This window comes from Coregonus lavaretus, assembly GCF_964263955.1.
Source record: "Coregonus lavaretus genome assembly, chromosome: 15".
In the NCBI taxonomy this organism is placed as follows: Eukaryota; Metazoa; Chordata; class Actinopteri; order Salmoniformes; family Salmonidae; genus Coregonus; species Coregonus lavaretus.
The window spans coordinates 10,062,258-10,080,632 of NC_140002.1; the positions used below are offsets into that span (position 1 = coordinate 10,062,258).

The window sequence follows — 18,375 nt, forward strand, 5'->3', positions numbered from 1 at the left end:
CAGGAGGTGAAATGATTCACGTCTATACAGTACATCCTATTCATGTCCCACAAATAGGATCTGTAAATTCTACAAAATACTGATTGAATACTAAAGTAGTGTCACAGTCATCTATGCTAAAGAACTGCAGCCATGACCTTCAAACCCTGTGGTTTCATAATGATATGCTGATATTGAGATTAGTTGGAGAGAGCTCTCCACTGTGCCATTATATGGCATTGATGGGCATGTTTGCATTATGCGCTCCCTATTTAGTGTCATTTAGTCTATATAACAAAAATACATAGTCAAAAACAGGTTAATAATAATAAAATAAATCTACAAATACAATACAATTAATGTGCAAACTACTGCATTGAGAAAGAGAGGCCTTGGTGTATGGCCATAGGTTTGGACCAGCAAATCTAATGCATATCAGCTGACCCTGTGCAGTCATGAAATATTTTCCCCAGATGGAAATGGCTACATTTCTATATACTGTATGTGCACATAATAATGATATAAAAAGTGACCACATTCACCCTCTTGTGTTTCACATAACTGTCTGTTATTCACTAGAAGAAGAAGAGAAGAGAACAACACCTTCAATTTATGCAACTTCTATAAGCCACAACATGTCACCAATCTGACGCCAAATGAGTCACAGTGTTTCCTGGGTGATCAAATCTGTACTGTCATTGACGTAGTTTCCCTCTCTCCATAAAGTCCTATTGTTGTGGTAATTGTTTTTATGTATTTTTCTTACTTTAACTTCACAGGTGAGCTGAAATATCTAATGGCGCCATTTCCTTCAAGACTTGGCTCCCATGTTCCAGAACTCAACATATTCCCTCCAAAAACGAGTTAAAATTAGGAAATCACATTGAAAGGCACCAACAGGCTCTGGTTTTCTCATCCTAGTAGTGTCCAGCATCTCTTTGTCCCCAATCACAGGACACCTTCTTTAGGCCCTGAAGCTGATGTTGAGCTTGCGCCTTCTGGGGTGGCACACCTTGGATAGCACCACCAGCACCGTGATCAGCACCAAAGCTGTCACCATGATGACGATAATGCTCACGCTCTTACTGTCCAGCTTCTGACACTGCTCTTGCGTCACGCTCCCAATGTTCACCTCCACTGGCACCGAGTTCTCGGTGTACTGGCAGGTTACTGTCGCGATGTCCGGGACGACCACTTCGGAGCGTTGGAGCATATCGAGGAAGCGGGGGTTGCTGCAGCAACTGAGAGGGTTCGAGCCCATGTAGAGGGTTTTGAGCGTCCGCTCCAGGACCAGGACTGTGTTGTACTCCAGGGTCACCAGATTGTTGTTCTGCAGGTTCAGGGACTCGATGGAGGACTCCTTGTTCCAAAGGGGGAGAGTGGTCAGCTTGTTGGTGGACAGGTCCACAAATTTGAGACTACTTAGCAGGGAAAGGTCAGTGTTCAATTCTGGGATGTGGTTTTCTCTCAATGAGAGATGAGTTAGGGAGGTCTCCAGACTAGAGAAAGCATTCTGTTGAACGTCCAAGCCTGGGTTTAGGGACAGGTCCAGCAACCTGAGTGGAGTGCCATTGAAGGCATATGGTGGCAGAACTTCAAGACTGTTTCCAGAAAGGTACAAGAAGTGCAGGCTTGGTATTGATGCAAAGGAGACATAGCTTGGAGGATCCTGGGAGTTGTGGTCTGTCTGGGGTGATTTTCGCTGTGAAGGGCAGACTTTCAGGTAGTTCTGCTGGAGGTGAAGGCCTCTGATGCTGGGCAGTCTTTGGAACATTCCAGAGTCCATTATGCTGAGAAAGTTCCCTTGTAAGAAGAGTTCCTGCAGTGACCGTAGGGTGTTCTCCCCAAACGAGAGGTTTTGTAGGGCATTGTAACTCAGGTCCAGGGTCTTCAGAGAGTTCAGAGGGCTCTCCTGGTCTATAGAAAAGGCCCCGATACAGTTATTACTGACGTTAAGATGCTCAAGGGACACCATGCTGCAAAAGAAAGACGGCGGTATGCTCTTTATCTGGTTGTAGCTCATGTCGAGGTACATGAGCCTTGAGAAGTCCTGGTGTCTGCTCATTCCACCTGACTGTGTGTGAGGTACGAACGTGTCTCTGAAGTGCTCGAGCTCATCAGCTGGTCCTGTGGTATTGACACTCATCAGGCGATTCCTGGACAAATCCAGGTACATGAGCTTGTTCCTTCTGGGGAGAACGGGAAAGTAGTGGATCTTGTTTTCCCTCAGGTCGAGGTAGAGGAGCTTGTACTCTAGGTCTGAATCTGTGGTTTGGAAGCACTCCATGCTGTTCTTACTGAGGTTCAGCACCTTGAGTTTGGAAAGGTTAAAGTCAGTGATGCAAGTGATGGAGTTAATGGACAAATCAAGCTCGGACAGATGGAGCAACGAGTCAAATGCTCCGTCCTCAATCTCTAAGATGACGTTGTTGTGAAGGTCAATGTTTCTCAAGGCCAAAGATCCACAAAAGGTCTCCTTGCCCACTTTGGTGATACTGTTGCCATTCAGAGAAAGGTTCATTAGTGCTGGGGCTTCACTGAGAAAGAAGTCGGTCATCCCCGTGTACAGGCCATTGCCTGAGAGGTCAAGCCTCTCCACAGCCGTAAGAGGTCCAATGCTGGTTTTCGAAACAGCAAAAACATCCAAGTAATTACTGGAGAGGTCCAGCACTTGCAGATTGGTCATGTATTTGAACAGACCCGGCTGGATGAACTGGATCTTGTTGGAGTGGAGGTTCAGATGATGAACGGTGTTGTAGATTGCTAGAACCTCTTGAGTAAGGTTTTGTAGAAGGTTACGAGACAGGTCCAGCTTTTGAATGCCATGAGGAAGCTTGGCTGGAACGGTCCTCAGGTTCAGATCGTTGCAGTACACGTCATTCTGGACCTGTGGACAGAACAAAGAAAAATAACTACATGAGCTTTGACCTTCACGGCGCCACTGCACACTCCCAGAAGACCACAAGTCACCTTGACACTTTACACTATCACAAACCCAAACAGACAAGATAGTTGTTTTACTGGCCATTGTATCTGTGTTCTTGGCAGTCAGGAAAGACTGTGAGGCTTGTGGGGATTTCACCTCATAAAACAAGCTCTTATTACCTCTGGATTTTCAGAACGCCTGGTGGACAAAGTATTTTTCCATATATATTTTAAACATTAAACTATTCACTTATCAGTGTGGCTGGTAATTGAAACCAAATGGCATGAGCCCTCTCTAAATACAACCCATAAAACGCACACACACTCACATAAAACAAAGTGGATTTAGGTTCTTGGCATACTTGTGGTTTTGAAGTCAGCAGCAAGCATTCCTTAGTTCGTTTTTTAGCTAAAAGGCAAGCTTTTCTGAAAGCTTTCTTCTGGCTTTTATGAACAAGTGTTCACTTATACGTTTCTGATTAATATCTTCATATGCATTTAAAAGAACTTGCAAATCACAAGTCATACTGTATATCATCATAGGATCTAAAGATGTTATACCAGAATGTAATACTGTTATAGAAAGGGAAAGAAAGTGAGGTACGTACAGCACATCTGTAAACCACCAAGTTTATGTTTCCATGAACTAAAGCGAATGCACAAACAATAGACTGCATTTAGATATATTCATACTGATACTGTACATTTGTACATCCACTGTATATCAACTGTATACCCACTATATATTTGGAAATCCACTGTTCATTCTCTTACAGCTCTATGCTCACTCTACCTAGTTGTATATAATGTATGTAAACTTTGTTTAAACTCGGCTGTCTGTATTCTGTCTCTAAATGTTGTCTATGACTAGTAGCACCATATCACCAAGTAAAAGTATGTGTAAATGTACTTGGCGAATAAATGTGATTCTAATTCTGATTCTGGACTCTGCCTCAAAAAATAAAAACACCATCTCCCTCTAATCTATTCCATTCAAACTGGCACACTGATATCAGTTCTTGCAGTCTAAAGAGGCAATTTCCAGCCCAGTTCCAAATCATCCTGCCTGTTTATACAGTTTTCCCGTCAGTAGTCAGGAATGCGATACATTCCCAGGACTACAGCAATATGAATTTCATATCAGATATTGCTTTCGTATGTCTTCTCTAACATGATCTCACGGTCTGACTTCAGCATTCGACGTTTGTCCATGGGGGATAAATGTCCAACTCGACGGTTATGTTTCGGCATTAATTCTGACTGGTTAAGGTAAGGATTAAGGTTTGGGATAGGGTTAAAATAGAAACAACTCAACGTTATGTTTAGGCATTTATTACGACTGGTTAAGTTAAGGGTTAAGGTTTGGGATAGGGTTAAAACAGAAACATTTTTAACGAGTGCCTAGCACTGGGATTGAACCCGCGATCCTCAGAGCCGTAGCTTGCGGTTCAAGCCCCTCCTCTATCCCCATCCACAACGCGCTAGCAAGCCGCGAGCCTACTAGATGGTAATAGCCGCTCACGTTGCCCCTAGTGGATGGTATTGAAGGCATCTCCCGATGTCCTCGGGACATGGACAAACATTGAATAATGAAGGACAAATGTTGAATACTGAAGTGGATCTGGTGTGACCTGGCTGGTCTCCGCAAAGGGTGGAATAAGGAGAGAAGGAAAACACCAAAGGGCTGTTCTATGGACTCAGGGCAGAAAGCAATGCCTGAGCCTCTTTTAGTAAAGGACTAACAAAGGACACTATGTAGCATCAGGTCCAGATTGATAGTACCTGAGAGAGGGAACATTCCCCTTACAGAAAGCAGCCCTGAGGCTTTCAGCTCGTTAATTTGATCCGTTTGGCTGTGGACATAGAGACGCTTCATCCAAATTCGGCGCTAGACCGAGATTACACAACAACAGGCAGAGGAAGTCAGTCAGTATACCCAAGCTGCCAAGAAGAGTCTGACTTTAAGTCCAGCTATGTCTAAACACCCACATTAATGTAAGTGCTTGGACGATGAGAGTTGAATACACTGTCTGCAAGTGATTTGAGACATCACAATCACAGTGCAGAGCTGTGAGGTAATGGCACACGTGCCTCCTCTAAGACTATAGTTTGCTTTTATCTTGCCTGGGCACATTTACTTATTCTTCTCCATCTCAAAATGAAACAGTGTACTGTAGGTGTGACTACTCATGGGTTATGTGGTCAAACTGTATGTTCTGTTATCTGCGGTTCAGAGCAGGAGGAAACAGCATGGCTAGAATAACAAAAAGGATCGGTTTAATATCACAAGACTCCAGTAGAAATGTTTTATGCCCCTGGACAATTCGAAAGTACCTGATATACTGTACTTCGGATATACAATACATGAGAGGTTTGTGAGAAAACTGCCAAAACTCTCAGATAACAACATCAAGGTACACACTACCCAATGCGCACAGACGTCAATTCAACGTCTATTCCACGTTGGTTCAACGTACTTTCCTTGAAATGAAGTGGAAACAATGTTGATTCAACAAGTGTGTACCCAGTGGGTATGCTAAAAGTGCAGTTTTGCAAATGTTTAGTAAAATATAGATATAATAATACTCAGAACTATTCTTGGTCAAATTCAAAACAACATTAAAACATAGGATACACTATCAAAACCGATTACAGAAACATCAGTTATCAGCAATTATCAACACTATCCTCCCCTCTATGTTATTAAAATCAGGGGTCTCACTTTAAATGAAAACCCCATAAAATAAGTGGCCCATAATACTTATTTATTTTCTTGCACATACTTTAGAAGTTTGCGAAAAAGTGCATTACAAATTAAATTTATTATTATTATTACATGGCAGTTACATATTTTACACATAGTTTAAATACTTTCAGTTGGCATACTATTTGAAAGCTATGAAAACATTCCAAAAGCCTGTTGCTGCAGCAACTCACTTACCATTTGGCAGGGGGCGAGCTGGCGTGGGGGATGTAACAAGGATGCTGCCACATCACTGACGATTGCCAGGACCAGCCAGAGGTAGGCTGCCATGGTGCTGTGACACAGAGAGAGAGCACACATGAGAGCAGGAAACACACTGATGGGTTTATGACATGAACTGAGACCTGTTATTTATTCCACTTGCAACGTCATATCGCTGCTACTAACAATCCATGACTGAGCTTAACCATGCATGTCTTGGTCCGTTTAGGTAGGTCCGCACATCCAAGCCTTTGCTTTGAATACTTTATAGGCATATTAAATTGTGATTATTTCTTAAATCATGAGAATGCTTTTGTTGGTTAGTTACCTCAATGTCTCTGGTGTCCACTGACCGCCAATAACATTTGCAAACTTAATCAATCACAATATGACCCTACATGAGAATATGGAATATTAAACAATATTACAAAGAATGAAAGTAAGAGAAAGATTGGTTTGCTCTATAAGTGTAATTGCAGTGGACACTTACAACATGCTACCATGCTACTATATTTAGTACTTGTTCCTCTCAGGCTTGTTTTTAGTCTTAAGTGACGCAAAAGGAAACTCCCACTGATCACTCAAGCCAAGATCTAAAAGGTTATTAATTACTATAGGAACAAAGATAGTATTTAACCAACAACAAGGACTTGTTTTGGTTCTCACAGCTGAAGAGCTGACATTGCATATCATGCATCTTTACTGTCTCACCACAAATAGTAGACATTAATAGACATGTCTGTGTCATACTGTACCTACAGCAACAATCAAGACTTGTATTGCATGACTTTTCTTTGCCTTGAGCACAATGCTGTCCACATCACTCAGGTAACATAGGAAAATACCCTCTGAATTCTCAGTGAATTATGCTCTCCTCCAAGACTCCAAGACTTCACAATAGCCCATGAGAACATAACACCCCTACCCAGCAAGCACAAAAACATTTCACACATTTGCTCTCATATATTAATCTGTACACCCATCCAGCTCTTTTCTCATTATCTTCCTTACACGTTTACATAGAACATTCCTTCCCCTATTCCACAACCTCCACTGCTAAGTGTATCGTTCTCCTCTCCTCTTCCCTCTGTTGCACAGCTGAGGACCATTCTACCATTTTCCAAGACATTCTTCCCATTTACCCTAAACAGCAAGCAACAGGAACCACGCACATCATAATTAGATATGATCTAAAGTCGTCCATAGGTGTTTACCTCTTCAAAATGGTTACTTTCCCATGCAGAACCTTCTGCTCATGCTGCTGCTCTCACATCCTCACTGACACACACACTCCCACAAACTCTCTCACACACAGCAGACTCTACCCCGCACCTTTTCGCGCTGCGCTGTACCCGGGCGAGAATACCTGCATCATTGTTGGTTTTTCCCCCGTACCTTTTTTTTTAGGGAAATACCACCCCTTACCTTTTTTTAGGGAAATACCTTACATGGGATTTGGAAGTCCATTTTCTCCGTACTTCCTCCAATTTCACACTAATTTCTCTCTCTCTTTATCAATCTCTTTTTCACTCTGTATCTCCCTCTCCCTCTCTTCGCTTCTCCCTCGCTCTTCCTTTCTCTCTTTCTTCACCTCCCTCTCTTCATCTATTGCTCATCAGTCAGAAGAACTGGGTCCTAACTCTTCGCGGCTTGTCGTTCCCACATGTTGGCAGTTGCTCATTCTGGAACAACTGTGTACATAGGGAGGTTATAAATTCCTTGAATCTTTTTGTAAACCGTTAGGCATGTACACACATAAACTTCAGAAAGCGCTCGGCTGAGAGGCTATTTATTATGTGGTCTCTGTAGTCTCCGTGGCCAGCCAAGTTATCATAAACTAACCAGATTGTTATGCTATTCTTCCGAGAAAGACAAACATACATATTCACAAGACGTACACTTTGATAAGTAACATGTCATGGGCCAACTTTCAAATACTGTTGAAGCCTCAACTGAGGATGCGAAAGACACTCACATGCGCATGCACGCACACACACACGAACGCACACGCACGTCCGCATAAACGCTCACCCTTTCCATCCATAAAGGCGACGTCTTTTAAAGTGTTGTACCATTCCAGAATTGAATGTCAGAAATATGTTACTCTCTTCCCTAGTTCATACAGAGGTGTACATTAAGTGAAGTGAGTGTCCATCCGTGGCAATTATTGGCAGACTAAATAGCCTTGGGTTCACCAACTACTTCTCAGATAGAGTTCAATGTGTCAAATCGGAGGGCCTTTTGTCTGGACCTCTGGCAGTCTCTATGGGGGTGCCACAGGGTTCAATTCTACGCAGACGACACCATTTTGTATACATATGGCCCTTCATTGGACACTGTGTTAACAAACCTCCAAACGAGCTTCAATGCAATACAACACTCCTTCCGTGGCCTCCAACTGCTCTTAAACGCTAGTAAAACTAAATGCATGCTCTTCAATCAAACGCTGCTTGCACCCGCCTGCCCGACTAGAATCACTACTCTCGACGGCTCTGAATTAGACTGTAAACTCTCCTTCCAGATTCACATTAAGCATCTCCAATCCAAAGTTAAATCTAGAATCGGCTTCCTATTTCGCAAACAAAGCCTCCTTCACTCATGCTGCTAAACATGCCCTCGTAAAACGGACTATCCTACTGATCCTTGACTTGGCGATGTCATTAACAAAATAGCTTCCAACACTCTACTCAGCTAATTGGATGTAGTCTATCACAGTGCCATCCGTTTTGTCACCAAAGCCCCATATACTACCCACCATTGTGACCTGTACGCTCTCGTTGGCTGGCCCTCACTACATATTCGTCGCCAAACTCACTGGCTCCAGGTCATCTATAAATCCCTTCTAGGCAAATCCCCGCTTTATCTTAGCTCATTGGTCACCATAGCAACACCCACCCTTATTATGCGTTCCAGAAGGTATATCTCACTGGTCATCCCCAAAGCCAACACCTCCTTTGGTCGCCATTCCTTCCAGTTCTCTGCTACAAATGACTGGAACGAACTGCAAAAATCTCTGAAGCTGGAGACACTTATCTCCCTCACTATCTTTAAGCATCAGTTGTCAGAGCAACTTACTGATCACTGCACCTGTACACAGCCCATCTGTAATTAGCTCACCCAACTACCTCATCCCCATATTGTTATTTACAGTGGGGAAAAAAAGTATTTAGTCAGCCACCAATTGTGCAAGTTCTCCCACTTAAAAAGATGAGAGAGGCCTGTAATTTTCATCATAGGTACACGTCAACTATGACAGACATAGTTGACGTGGGGAGCAGCAGTCGGGAGAGGACGTGTTTTCTCTAGCTCTCTAGCTGGAGGTAAGCAAACTTCTCATTTGGTGTTGAGTATAGCTTAACCATGTATTAGATCGTAGGTTGGTAGTTAGTTGTAGTTGTAGTTAGGTATTGTATTTATTATAGGTTAGTATTGTTGTTATTCTAGGTTTCCGTAGGTTATTGTAGGCTAGTATTGAAGCTCGAGGCTAGCTAGCTAGCGGGTAGCTACTGGTAACGATTAGCAACGATTAGCAACGGTGGAGAGCTTCCCATATGGTGTTGAGTAAAGCTTAACCATGTATTAGATCGTAGGTTGGTAGTTAGTTGTAGTTAGGCATTGTATTGATCATAGGCTAGTTTTGTTGTTATTGTAGGTTTCCGTAGGTAATTGTAGGTTAGTATCGAAGCACGAGGCTAGCTAGCTAGCGGGTAGCTACTGGTAACGATTAGCTGTTCCCACTGTTAAATGTGCTTCTAGCCAACGTTTAATTTTTGCTGCGTTCTGCGTTATGTAAGGAACTAGACACGGACATGAATTATCTGTTTAGTGTGCTAACACACTCTTGGCAGTTTGTTGTAACCAAGTATTGGTGCTAAATTGTGTGTTAAAGGATGCTAGCTTGCTAGTTAGCTACGGCGTCATAGCTAGGTATCGTGGGTAGCTACTGTGTCTTGGCAGTGTCTTCCGCCGTGCCGGCTGTAGCACGAAGCGAGCTAATTAGCCGTTTTTTCGAACAGAGTCAGAGTCAACACAGTAGCCATTGTGTGCCGGGTGTAGCACGAAGCTAGCTAGCTAGCCGTTCTTCAAACAAAGCCAACACAGTGGCCACTGCTAGCTACCCAGCACGACCAGCGAACGGTGCGGTAGTAGCTAATTACAATATACTTGTCCTAGCTAGCCAACGTTGAATCATTGCTGCGTCATGAAAGGAACTTGACACAGACACGAATGATCTGTTTAGTGTGTTATCACACTATTGGTGGTTTGCTGTGACCAAGTGTTTGTGCTTGGCTGTGTGTTACTGGATGCTGGCATGCTGGTTAGCTAGTTAACACACTATTGGTGGTTTGTTGTGAGTATTGGTGCTTAACTGTGTGTTAAACTGTGTGTTATTGGATGCTAGCATGCTAGTCAGCTATGGTGTCATAGTTGGCTAGCTGAATAAAGTGGGTTGGGTCTATTCCTTTAAACATTGAACAACTGTGGTTCACAACAATTCTGATTTCTAAAGGTGGAAGTTGGGAGAGTTTTTGTTCGGGTGGTTCAGTGAAACAATTTTAGTTTCTGAGGTAGAAGATTTTTGGTGAGGGAGGCCCCCCTCTCTCCTCTCCCAGATGCTTAGCTCATTTCATTCCGATCTCCTCTGCATTTTTGTAGCCATTTGCTACAGCCTGTCAACTATGCCTCTGCCTATCCCTGTTCTCTCCTCTCTGCACAGGCTACACAAACAACGCACAACACCGCGCGGCTGCTGCCTCTCTAACCTGGTGGTCCCTGCACGCACCCCTCACCTGGAGTTCCAGGTCGCAGGCAGCCTCTGGAACTGCCGTTCTGCTGCCAACAAAGCTGACTTCATCCCAGCCTATGCCAACCTCCAGTCCCTCGACTTCCTGGCGCTGACGGAAACATGGATCACCACTGAAAACACGGCTACTCCTACTGCTCTCTCCTCGTCTGACCATGTGTTCTCGCATACCCCGAGAGCATCTGGTCAGAGGGGTGGTGGTACAGGAATCCTCATCTCTCCCAAGTGGACATTCTCAATTTTTCCCCTAACCCATCTGTCTATCTCCTCATTTGAATTCCATGCTGTCACAGTCACTAGCCCATTTAAGCTTAATATCCTTGTCATCTATCGCCCTCCAGGTTCCCTTGGAGAGTTCATCAACGAGCTTGACGCCTTGATAAGTTCCTTTCCTGAGGATGGCTCACCCCTCACAGTTTTGGGGGATTTCAACCTCCCTATGTCCACGTTTGACTCATTTCTCTCTGCCTCCTTCTTTCCACTTCTCTCCTCTTTTGACCTCACCCTCTCACCGTCCCCCCCTACTCACAAGGCAGGCAATACGCTTGACCTCATCTTCACTAGATGCTGCTCCTCTACTAATCTCACTGCAACTCCCCTCCAAGTCTCCGACCACTACTTTGTTTCCTTTTCTCTCTTGCTCTCCTCCCACACTACTCACTCTGCCCCTACACAGATGGTAATGCGCCGCCGCAACCTTCGCTCTCTCTCTCCCACTACTCTCTCCTCTTCCATCCTATCATCTCTTCCCTCTGCTCAATCCTTCTCCCTCCAATCTCCTGATTCTGCCTCCTCAACCCTCCTCTCCTCCCTTTCTGCATCCTTTGACTCTCTGTGTCCCCTATCCTCCCGGCCGGCTCGGTCCTCCCCTCCAGCTCCGTGGCTTGATGACTCACTGCGAGCTCACAGAACAGAGCTCCGGGCAGCGGAGCGGAAATGGAAGAAAACTAAACTCCCTACCGACCTGGCATCTTTTCACTCCCTCCTCTCTACATTTTCTTCATCTGTTTCTGCTGCTAAGGCCACCTTCTACCACTCTAAATTCCAAGCATCTGCCTCTAACCCTAGGAAGCTCTTTGCCACATTTTCCTCCCTCCTGAATCCTCCCCCCCCCCCCCCCCCCTCCTCTCTCTCTGTGGATGACTTCGTCAACCACTTTGAAAAGAAGGTTGACGACATCCGATCCTCGTTTGTTAAGTCTAATAACACTGCTGGTCCTGCTCACACTGCCCTACCCTATGCTTTGACTTCTTTCTCCCCTCTCTCTCCAGATAAAATCCTGCGACTTGTGACTGCAGGCCGCCCAACAACCTGCCCGCTTGACCCCATCCCCTCCTCCCTTCTCCAGACCATCTCCGGTGACCTTCTCCCCTACCTCACCTCGCTGATCAACTCATCCTTGACCGCTGGCCATGTCCCTTCCGTCTTCAAGAGAGCGAGAGTTGCTCCCCTTCTCAAAAAACCAACACTCGACCCCACTGATGTCAACAACTACAGACCAGTATCCCTTCTTTCTTTTCTTTCCAAAACTATTGAGCGTGCCGTCTTTAGCCAACTCTCTTGCTATCTCTCTCAGAATGACCTTCTTGATCCAAACCAATCAGGTTTCAGGACTGGTCATTCAACTGAGACTGCTCTTCTCTGTGTCACGGAGACTCTCCGCACTGCTAAAGCTAACTCTCTCTCCTCTGCTCTTGTCCTTCTAGACCTGTCTGCTGCCTTTGATACTGTGAACCATCAGATCCTCCTCTCCACCCTCTCCGAGATGGGCATCTCCGGCGCGGCTCACTCCTGGATTGCGTCCTACCTGACCGGTCGCTCCTACCAAGTGGCGTGGCGGGAAGCTGTCTCCGCACCACGTCCTCTCACCACTGGTGTCCCCCAGGGATCGGTTCTGGGCCCTCTCCTTTTCTCCCTATACACCAAGTCACTTGGCTCTGTCATATCCTCACATGGTCTCTCCTATCATTGCTACGCTGACGATACACAACTAATCTTCTCCTTTCCCCCTTCTGATAACCAGGTGGCGAATCGCATCTCTGCATGTCTGGCAGACATATCAGTATGGATGACGGATCACCACCTCAAGCTGAACCCTGGCAAGACGGAGCTGCTCTTCCTCCCGGGGAAGGACTGCCCGTTCCATGATCTCGCCATCACGGTTGACAACTCCGCTGTGTCCTCCTCCCAGAGTGCGAAGAGCCTAGGCGTGACCCTGGACAACACCCTGTCGTTCTCCGCCAACACCAAGGCGGTGACCCGCTCCTGCAGGTTCATGCTCTACAACATTCGGAGAGTGCGACCCTGCCTTACACAGGAAGCGGCGCAGGTCCTGGTCCAGGCACTTGTCATCTCCCGTCTGGACTACTGCAACTCGCTGTTGGCTGGGCTCCCTGCCTGTGCCATTAAACCCCTACAACTCATCCAGAATGCCGCAGCCCGTCTGGTGTTCAACCTTCCCAAGTTCTCTCACGTCACCCCCCTCCTCCGCACACTCCACTGGCTTCCAGTTGAAGCTCGCATCCGCTACAAGACCATGGTGCTTGCCTTTGGAGCAGTGAGGGGAACGGCACCTCTGTACCTTCAGGCTCTGATCAGTCCCTACACCCAAACGAGGACATTGCGTTCATCCACCTCTGGCCTGCTGGCTCCCCTTCCTCTGCGGAAGCACAGCTCCCGCTCAGCCCAGTCAAAACTGTTCGCTGCTCTGGCACCCCAATGGTGGAACAAGCTCCCTCACGACGCCAGGACAGCGGAGTCACTCACCACCTTCCGGAGACATTTGAAACCCCACCTCTTTAAGGAATACCTGGGATAGGATCAAGTATTCCTTCTAACCCCCCCCCCCCCCCAAATTGTAAAGTGGTTATCCCACTGGCTATAGGGTGAACGCACCAATTTGTGAGTCGCTCTGGCTAAGAGCGTCTGCTAAATGACGTTAATGTGCCCTTGAGCAAGGCACTTAACCCTAATTGCTCCTGTAAGTCGCTCTGGTTAAGAGCGTCTGCTAAATGACTAAAATGTAAATGTAAATGTAAACAAAATAAGAAATAAAATCCAGAAAATCACATTGTAGGATTTTTAATGAATTTATTTTTAAATTATGGTGGAAAATAAGTATTTGGGCAATAACAAAAGTTTCTCAATACTTTGTTATATACCCTTTGTTGGCAATGACACAGGTCAAACGTTTTCTGTAAGTCTTCACAAGGTTTTCACACACTGTTGCTGGTATTTTGGCCCATTCCTCCATGCAGATCTCCTCTAGAGCAGTGATGTTTTGGGGCTGTCGCTGGGCAACACAGACTTTCAACTCCCTCCAAAGATTTTCTATGGGGTTGAGATCTGGAGACTGGCTAGGCCACTCCAGGACCTTGAAATGCTTCTTACGAAGCCACTCCTTCATTGCCCGGGCGGTGTGTTTGGGATCATTGTCATGCTGAAAGACCCAGCCACATTTCATCTTCAATGCCCTTGCTGATGGAAGGAGGTTTTCACTCAAAATCTCACGATACATGGCCCCATTCATTCTTTCCTTTACATGGATCAGTCGTCCTGGTCCCTTTGCAGAAAAACAGCCCCAAAGCATGATGTTTCCACCCCCATGCTTCACAGTAGGTATGGTGTTCTTTGGATGCAACTCAGCATTCTTTGTCCTCCAAACACGACGAGTTGAGTTTTTACCAAAAATTTCTATTTTGGTTTCATCTGACCATATGACATTCTCCCAATCCTCTTCTGGATCATCCAAATGCACTATAGCAAACTTCAGACGGGCCTGGACATGTACTGGCTTAAGCAGGGGGACACGTCTGGCACTGCAGGATTTGAGTCCCTGGCGGCATAGTGTGTTACTGATGGTAGGCTTTGTTACTTTGGTCCCAGCTCTCTGCAGGTCATTCACTAGGTCCCCCCGTGTGGTTCTGGGATTTTTGCTCACCGTTCTTGTGATCATTTTGACCCCACGGGGTGAGATCTTGCGTGGAGCCCCAGATCGAGGGAGATTATCAGTGGTCTTGTATGTCTTCCATTTCCTAATAATTGCTCCCACAGTTGATTTCTTCAAACCAAGCCGCTTACCTATTGCAGATTCAGTCTTCCCAGCCTGGTGCAGGTCTACAATTTTGTTTCTGGTGTCCTTTGACAGCTCTTTGGTCTTGGCCATAGTGGAGTTTGGAGTGTGACTGTTTGAGGTTGTGGACAGGTGTCTTTTATACTGATAACAAGTTCAAACAGGTGCCATTAATACAGGTAACGAGTGGAGGACAGAGGAGCCTCTTAAAGAAGAAGTTACAGGTCTGTGAGAGCCAGAAATCTTGCTTGTTTGTAGGTGACCAAATACTTATTTTCCACTATAATTTGCAAATAAATTAATTAAAAATCCTACAATGTGATTTTCAGGATTTTTTTTCCTCAATTTGTCTGTCATAGTTGACGTGTACCAATGATGAAAATTACAGGCCTCTCTCATCTTTTTAAGTGGGAGAACATGCACAATTGGTGGCTGACTAAATACTTTTTTCCCCCACTGTACATTGATATTTATTATGCTCATTTGCACCCCAGTATCTCTATTTGCACATCATCTTCTGCACATATATCACTCCAGTGTTAATACTAAATTATAATTGTAATTATTTTGCACTATGGCCTATTTATTGCCTTACCTCCATAACTTACTACATTTGCACACACTGTATATAGATTTTCTATTGTGTTATTGACTGTACGTTTTGTTTATTCCATATGTAACTCTGTGTTGTTGTTGTTTTTTCCGCACTGCTTTGCTTTATCTTGACCAGGTCACAGTTGTAAATGAGAACTTGTTCTCAACTGGCTAACCTGGTTAAATAAAGGTGAAATAAAATAAAATAAAAATTCCCTTTGCAGCTTCCTCAGTCTAGTTATATTGAGCCCAATGGGGAATCCCAGTACATGGTATGCCTTTCCCAAGGGATACAACTAGATAATATCCAACCTTGATAACAATGGTCTATCCAGTTCTACCCATTGTTTACATGTTATGAAGTTTCGTCAATATCTGTCATTAACTTAACTCTGTCTTTGAATTAGCTCCACAAAATTTGAAAGGGTGAGCCATTCTGGATAGGTATATTACCTTGTGAGCACACCTGTTTGAGTGAGAAGGGTGCAACTGCAGCCCGCAATTCAGAGCATTCCTTCATGTGGGCATTTCTGCATTTGCAAGAACCCCTCTTTATACTTCTGTTGGTCAATTTTTAGGCTATGACTCCAGTACATAGGCGGGAAGCAGAGGTGCTCCAGTACAGTAGATGCCAGTAATGCACCATAACGATAGTTACCGGAGTGTAACTCCAGTTCTATGAGTGGAGCTCCGCCCCATAGGGGAGCTCTGCTCCTATTGGTTTACCCACTGCCCTAAGGCAGCAACAGCCTGAGACAAAATAATGCACACACCTGCAGCCAATAGGAGTACAGGTGTCCCTATTAGAGGGGATGCTTCCCCTCAATCAGCCTCCTGAGATATTTATCTTCAGCGAGACTAGAGAGGGTCGGCAGGGCCTTAAGTCCTATGGTGCTCCGCTCCACTCATAGAACTGGAGTTACACTCCGGTAACTATCGTTATTCACTGGTGGGCAGATCAATACATGCCTTCTACTGTACTGATCATGTCAGTCAGGAGTCATGCTATAATATGTCCCTCTATCAGAAGCGGACCTGAAAGAGACCTGTCTCTTCGGTCCTGCATTCCTCTCTCTTAGCTCAAGTCCTCCTTCAGCCACGCTTAGTACAGACTGAGCCAAAGAGTTAGAAGACATATCCAAGAGATAGAAACGGATAAATGGAGACGGTGACGACCACGACGCCGCTGCACAGATATCCTCTACCCCTGTTCCTCTGAAAAGGGCAGTAGAAGCCGCTACTCCACGAGTGGAGTGGGCTTTTATACCCTGAGGCAATTGTCGCCCCGCTGCCTCATAAGCTGTCTCAATGCCTTCGCAAAACCAATGAGACAGACGCTGTTTCAAAAGTGGTCTACCTAGTGCAGCCGCACCGTGACACACAAACAGCTGAGGCGATGACCTATTCGCTGCTGTGTGCTCAACGTAACACGCCAAAGCGCGCACTGGGCACAGGTGATGGAGCCTTTCCTCTCTCCTCTCCCCATGGGGAGGGGGAGAAAAAGCCCACAGCTCCACGGTCTGTGATCTATATGAGCTCTTAATAACCTTCCGCATAAATGCCGGGTTAGGACGTAACACCGCTCTGCTCAAATCGCCATTAATGGCAAGGCAGTCGGGTCTCGTCGAAAGAGCACACAAATCACTGACACGCTTAGCAGTAGTCAAAGTGAGCAACAGTGCCCTCTTCATAGACAGCATCTTGAGGGGTATTTGATTCAATGGCTCGAACGGGGACTCACAGAGTGCTTCGAGTACCAAAGCCAAATCCCACTGAGGAAGCGTGGCTCTAGGCATTGGCCTAAGCCGCCGCGTTCCTAATAAGAAACGTTTCACTAGAGGGTGGCTGAAGACAGTGTCTCTGCCAAACCCCTCGTGACAAGCTGAAATCGGCGCTGCAAACACCTTAATGGTGGCAGGCGATCGCTGCTTATCAAACATAAACTGCAGGAAGGAGAGAACACTCTCAACCCGACAGTTCATGGGGTCTACATTCTCTGTGACACACCATTGTGAAAAAACGTTCCATTCACTGGCATACACCCTGGAAGAGGAACCGGCACGTGAACCCTGTATGGTCCTGATTACTGAATCAGATAACCCACGGCGCTCTAGCCTGTCCCTGTCATGAGCCAATCCTTCAGTGGTTGGCCGATTATGGGCAATCGCCCTTTTGAGCCCTCCGCCTGAGACCACGCGTCCCGTCGATGTGGAATTGGCCAAGGTGGCGCAATCAACATCTGACTCATCTCCGCAACCCATGGAGCCCCTGGGCGATTGGGGGCCACCAATATTATTGACATCCCGCCTGATCTCACCCTGGCTAACAGTGGGAGAATGCAGGACAGCGGTAGGAATGCATACAGGAGAACTCTCGGCTACGGTCGGTGCGCCAAAGCTTCCCTCCTCAGTGGCGGTTCGTCCTGATCCCTCAGAGAGAACCAAAGAAGACAATGCGCGTTCTTGCGTGACACGAATAGATCCAACTCGGCTCTCCCGAACTGTTCCCAAACTGGGTCTAGTCCTAGTTTGGCGAACCATCGCTGCATCCTGCGCATGCGCAGGAGACCCAGCGGAACCACGAAATGGGCTGACGACATGAGACCCAAGAGTGACATGACTGACAGTGCCGTTACCATCTGATTCGGACGAAACCTTCTCAGGGCTAGCAACAGGGCTATCCTTCGAGGGTCCGAAATTCGAGCCCTCATCATTACAGTGTCTAGCTGTATCCCCAGGTAGACAATCTGATGACTGGGCCAGGGCGCGCTCTTTTTCCAATTCACAGCGAACCCCAGACGTGTGAGATGAAAAAGTTAGCCAAAAGTTCCGTAATCTCTGAAACCAGAGCGGCCACTTTTTCGGGCGTTTTCATCACCGTCTCCACCACTCACTGCACTGACTGAGGCGTTAGCCTGAGACAGAGCGCCATCCCAGAGTAGCGGTCGCGTCATCATGCCATTATCTGGCTGAGACTGCATCCTGCTATGTGAGACACTCACTACAGCACTCCTAGGAGTCTGTAAAGTGAGGTCTT

At 45.9% G+C, this 18,375-nt stretch overlaps 1 protein-coding gene across 1 annotated transcript; it reads right to left on the bottom strand.

Annotated features, from left to right (window-relative positions):
* Positions 1-943: 943 nt before the first annotated feature.
* LOC311142017 (transforming growth factor beta activator LRRC32-like) lies at positions 944-7,368 on the bottom strand (the record flags this gene model as incomplete). Its single annotated transcript, XM_084177562.1, has 3 exons — positions 7,295-7,368; positions 5,846-5,942; positions 944-2,866 (listed from the first exon to the last, which is right to left on the bottom strand). Exons 2-3 carry the CDS (start codon positions 5,936-5,938, stop codon positions 944-946), a joined length of 2,016 nt encoding a protein of 671 aa, XP_084033688.1. The 5' UTR covers positions 5,939-5,942; positions 7,295-7,368.
* Positions 7,369-18,375: the final 11,007 nt, after the last annotated feature.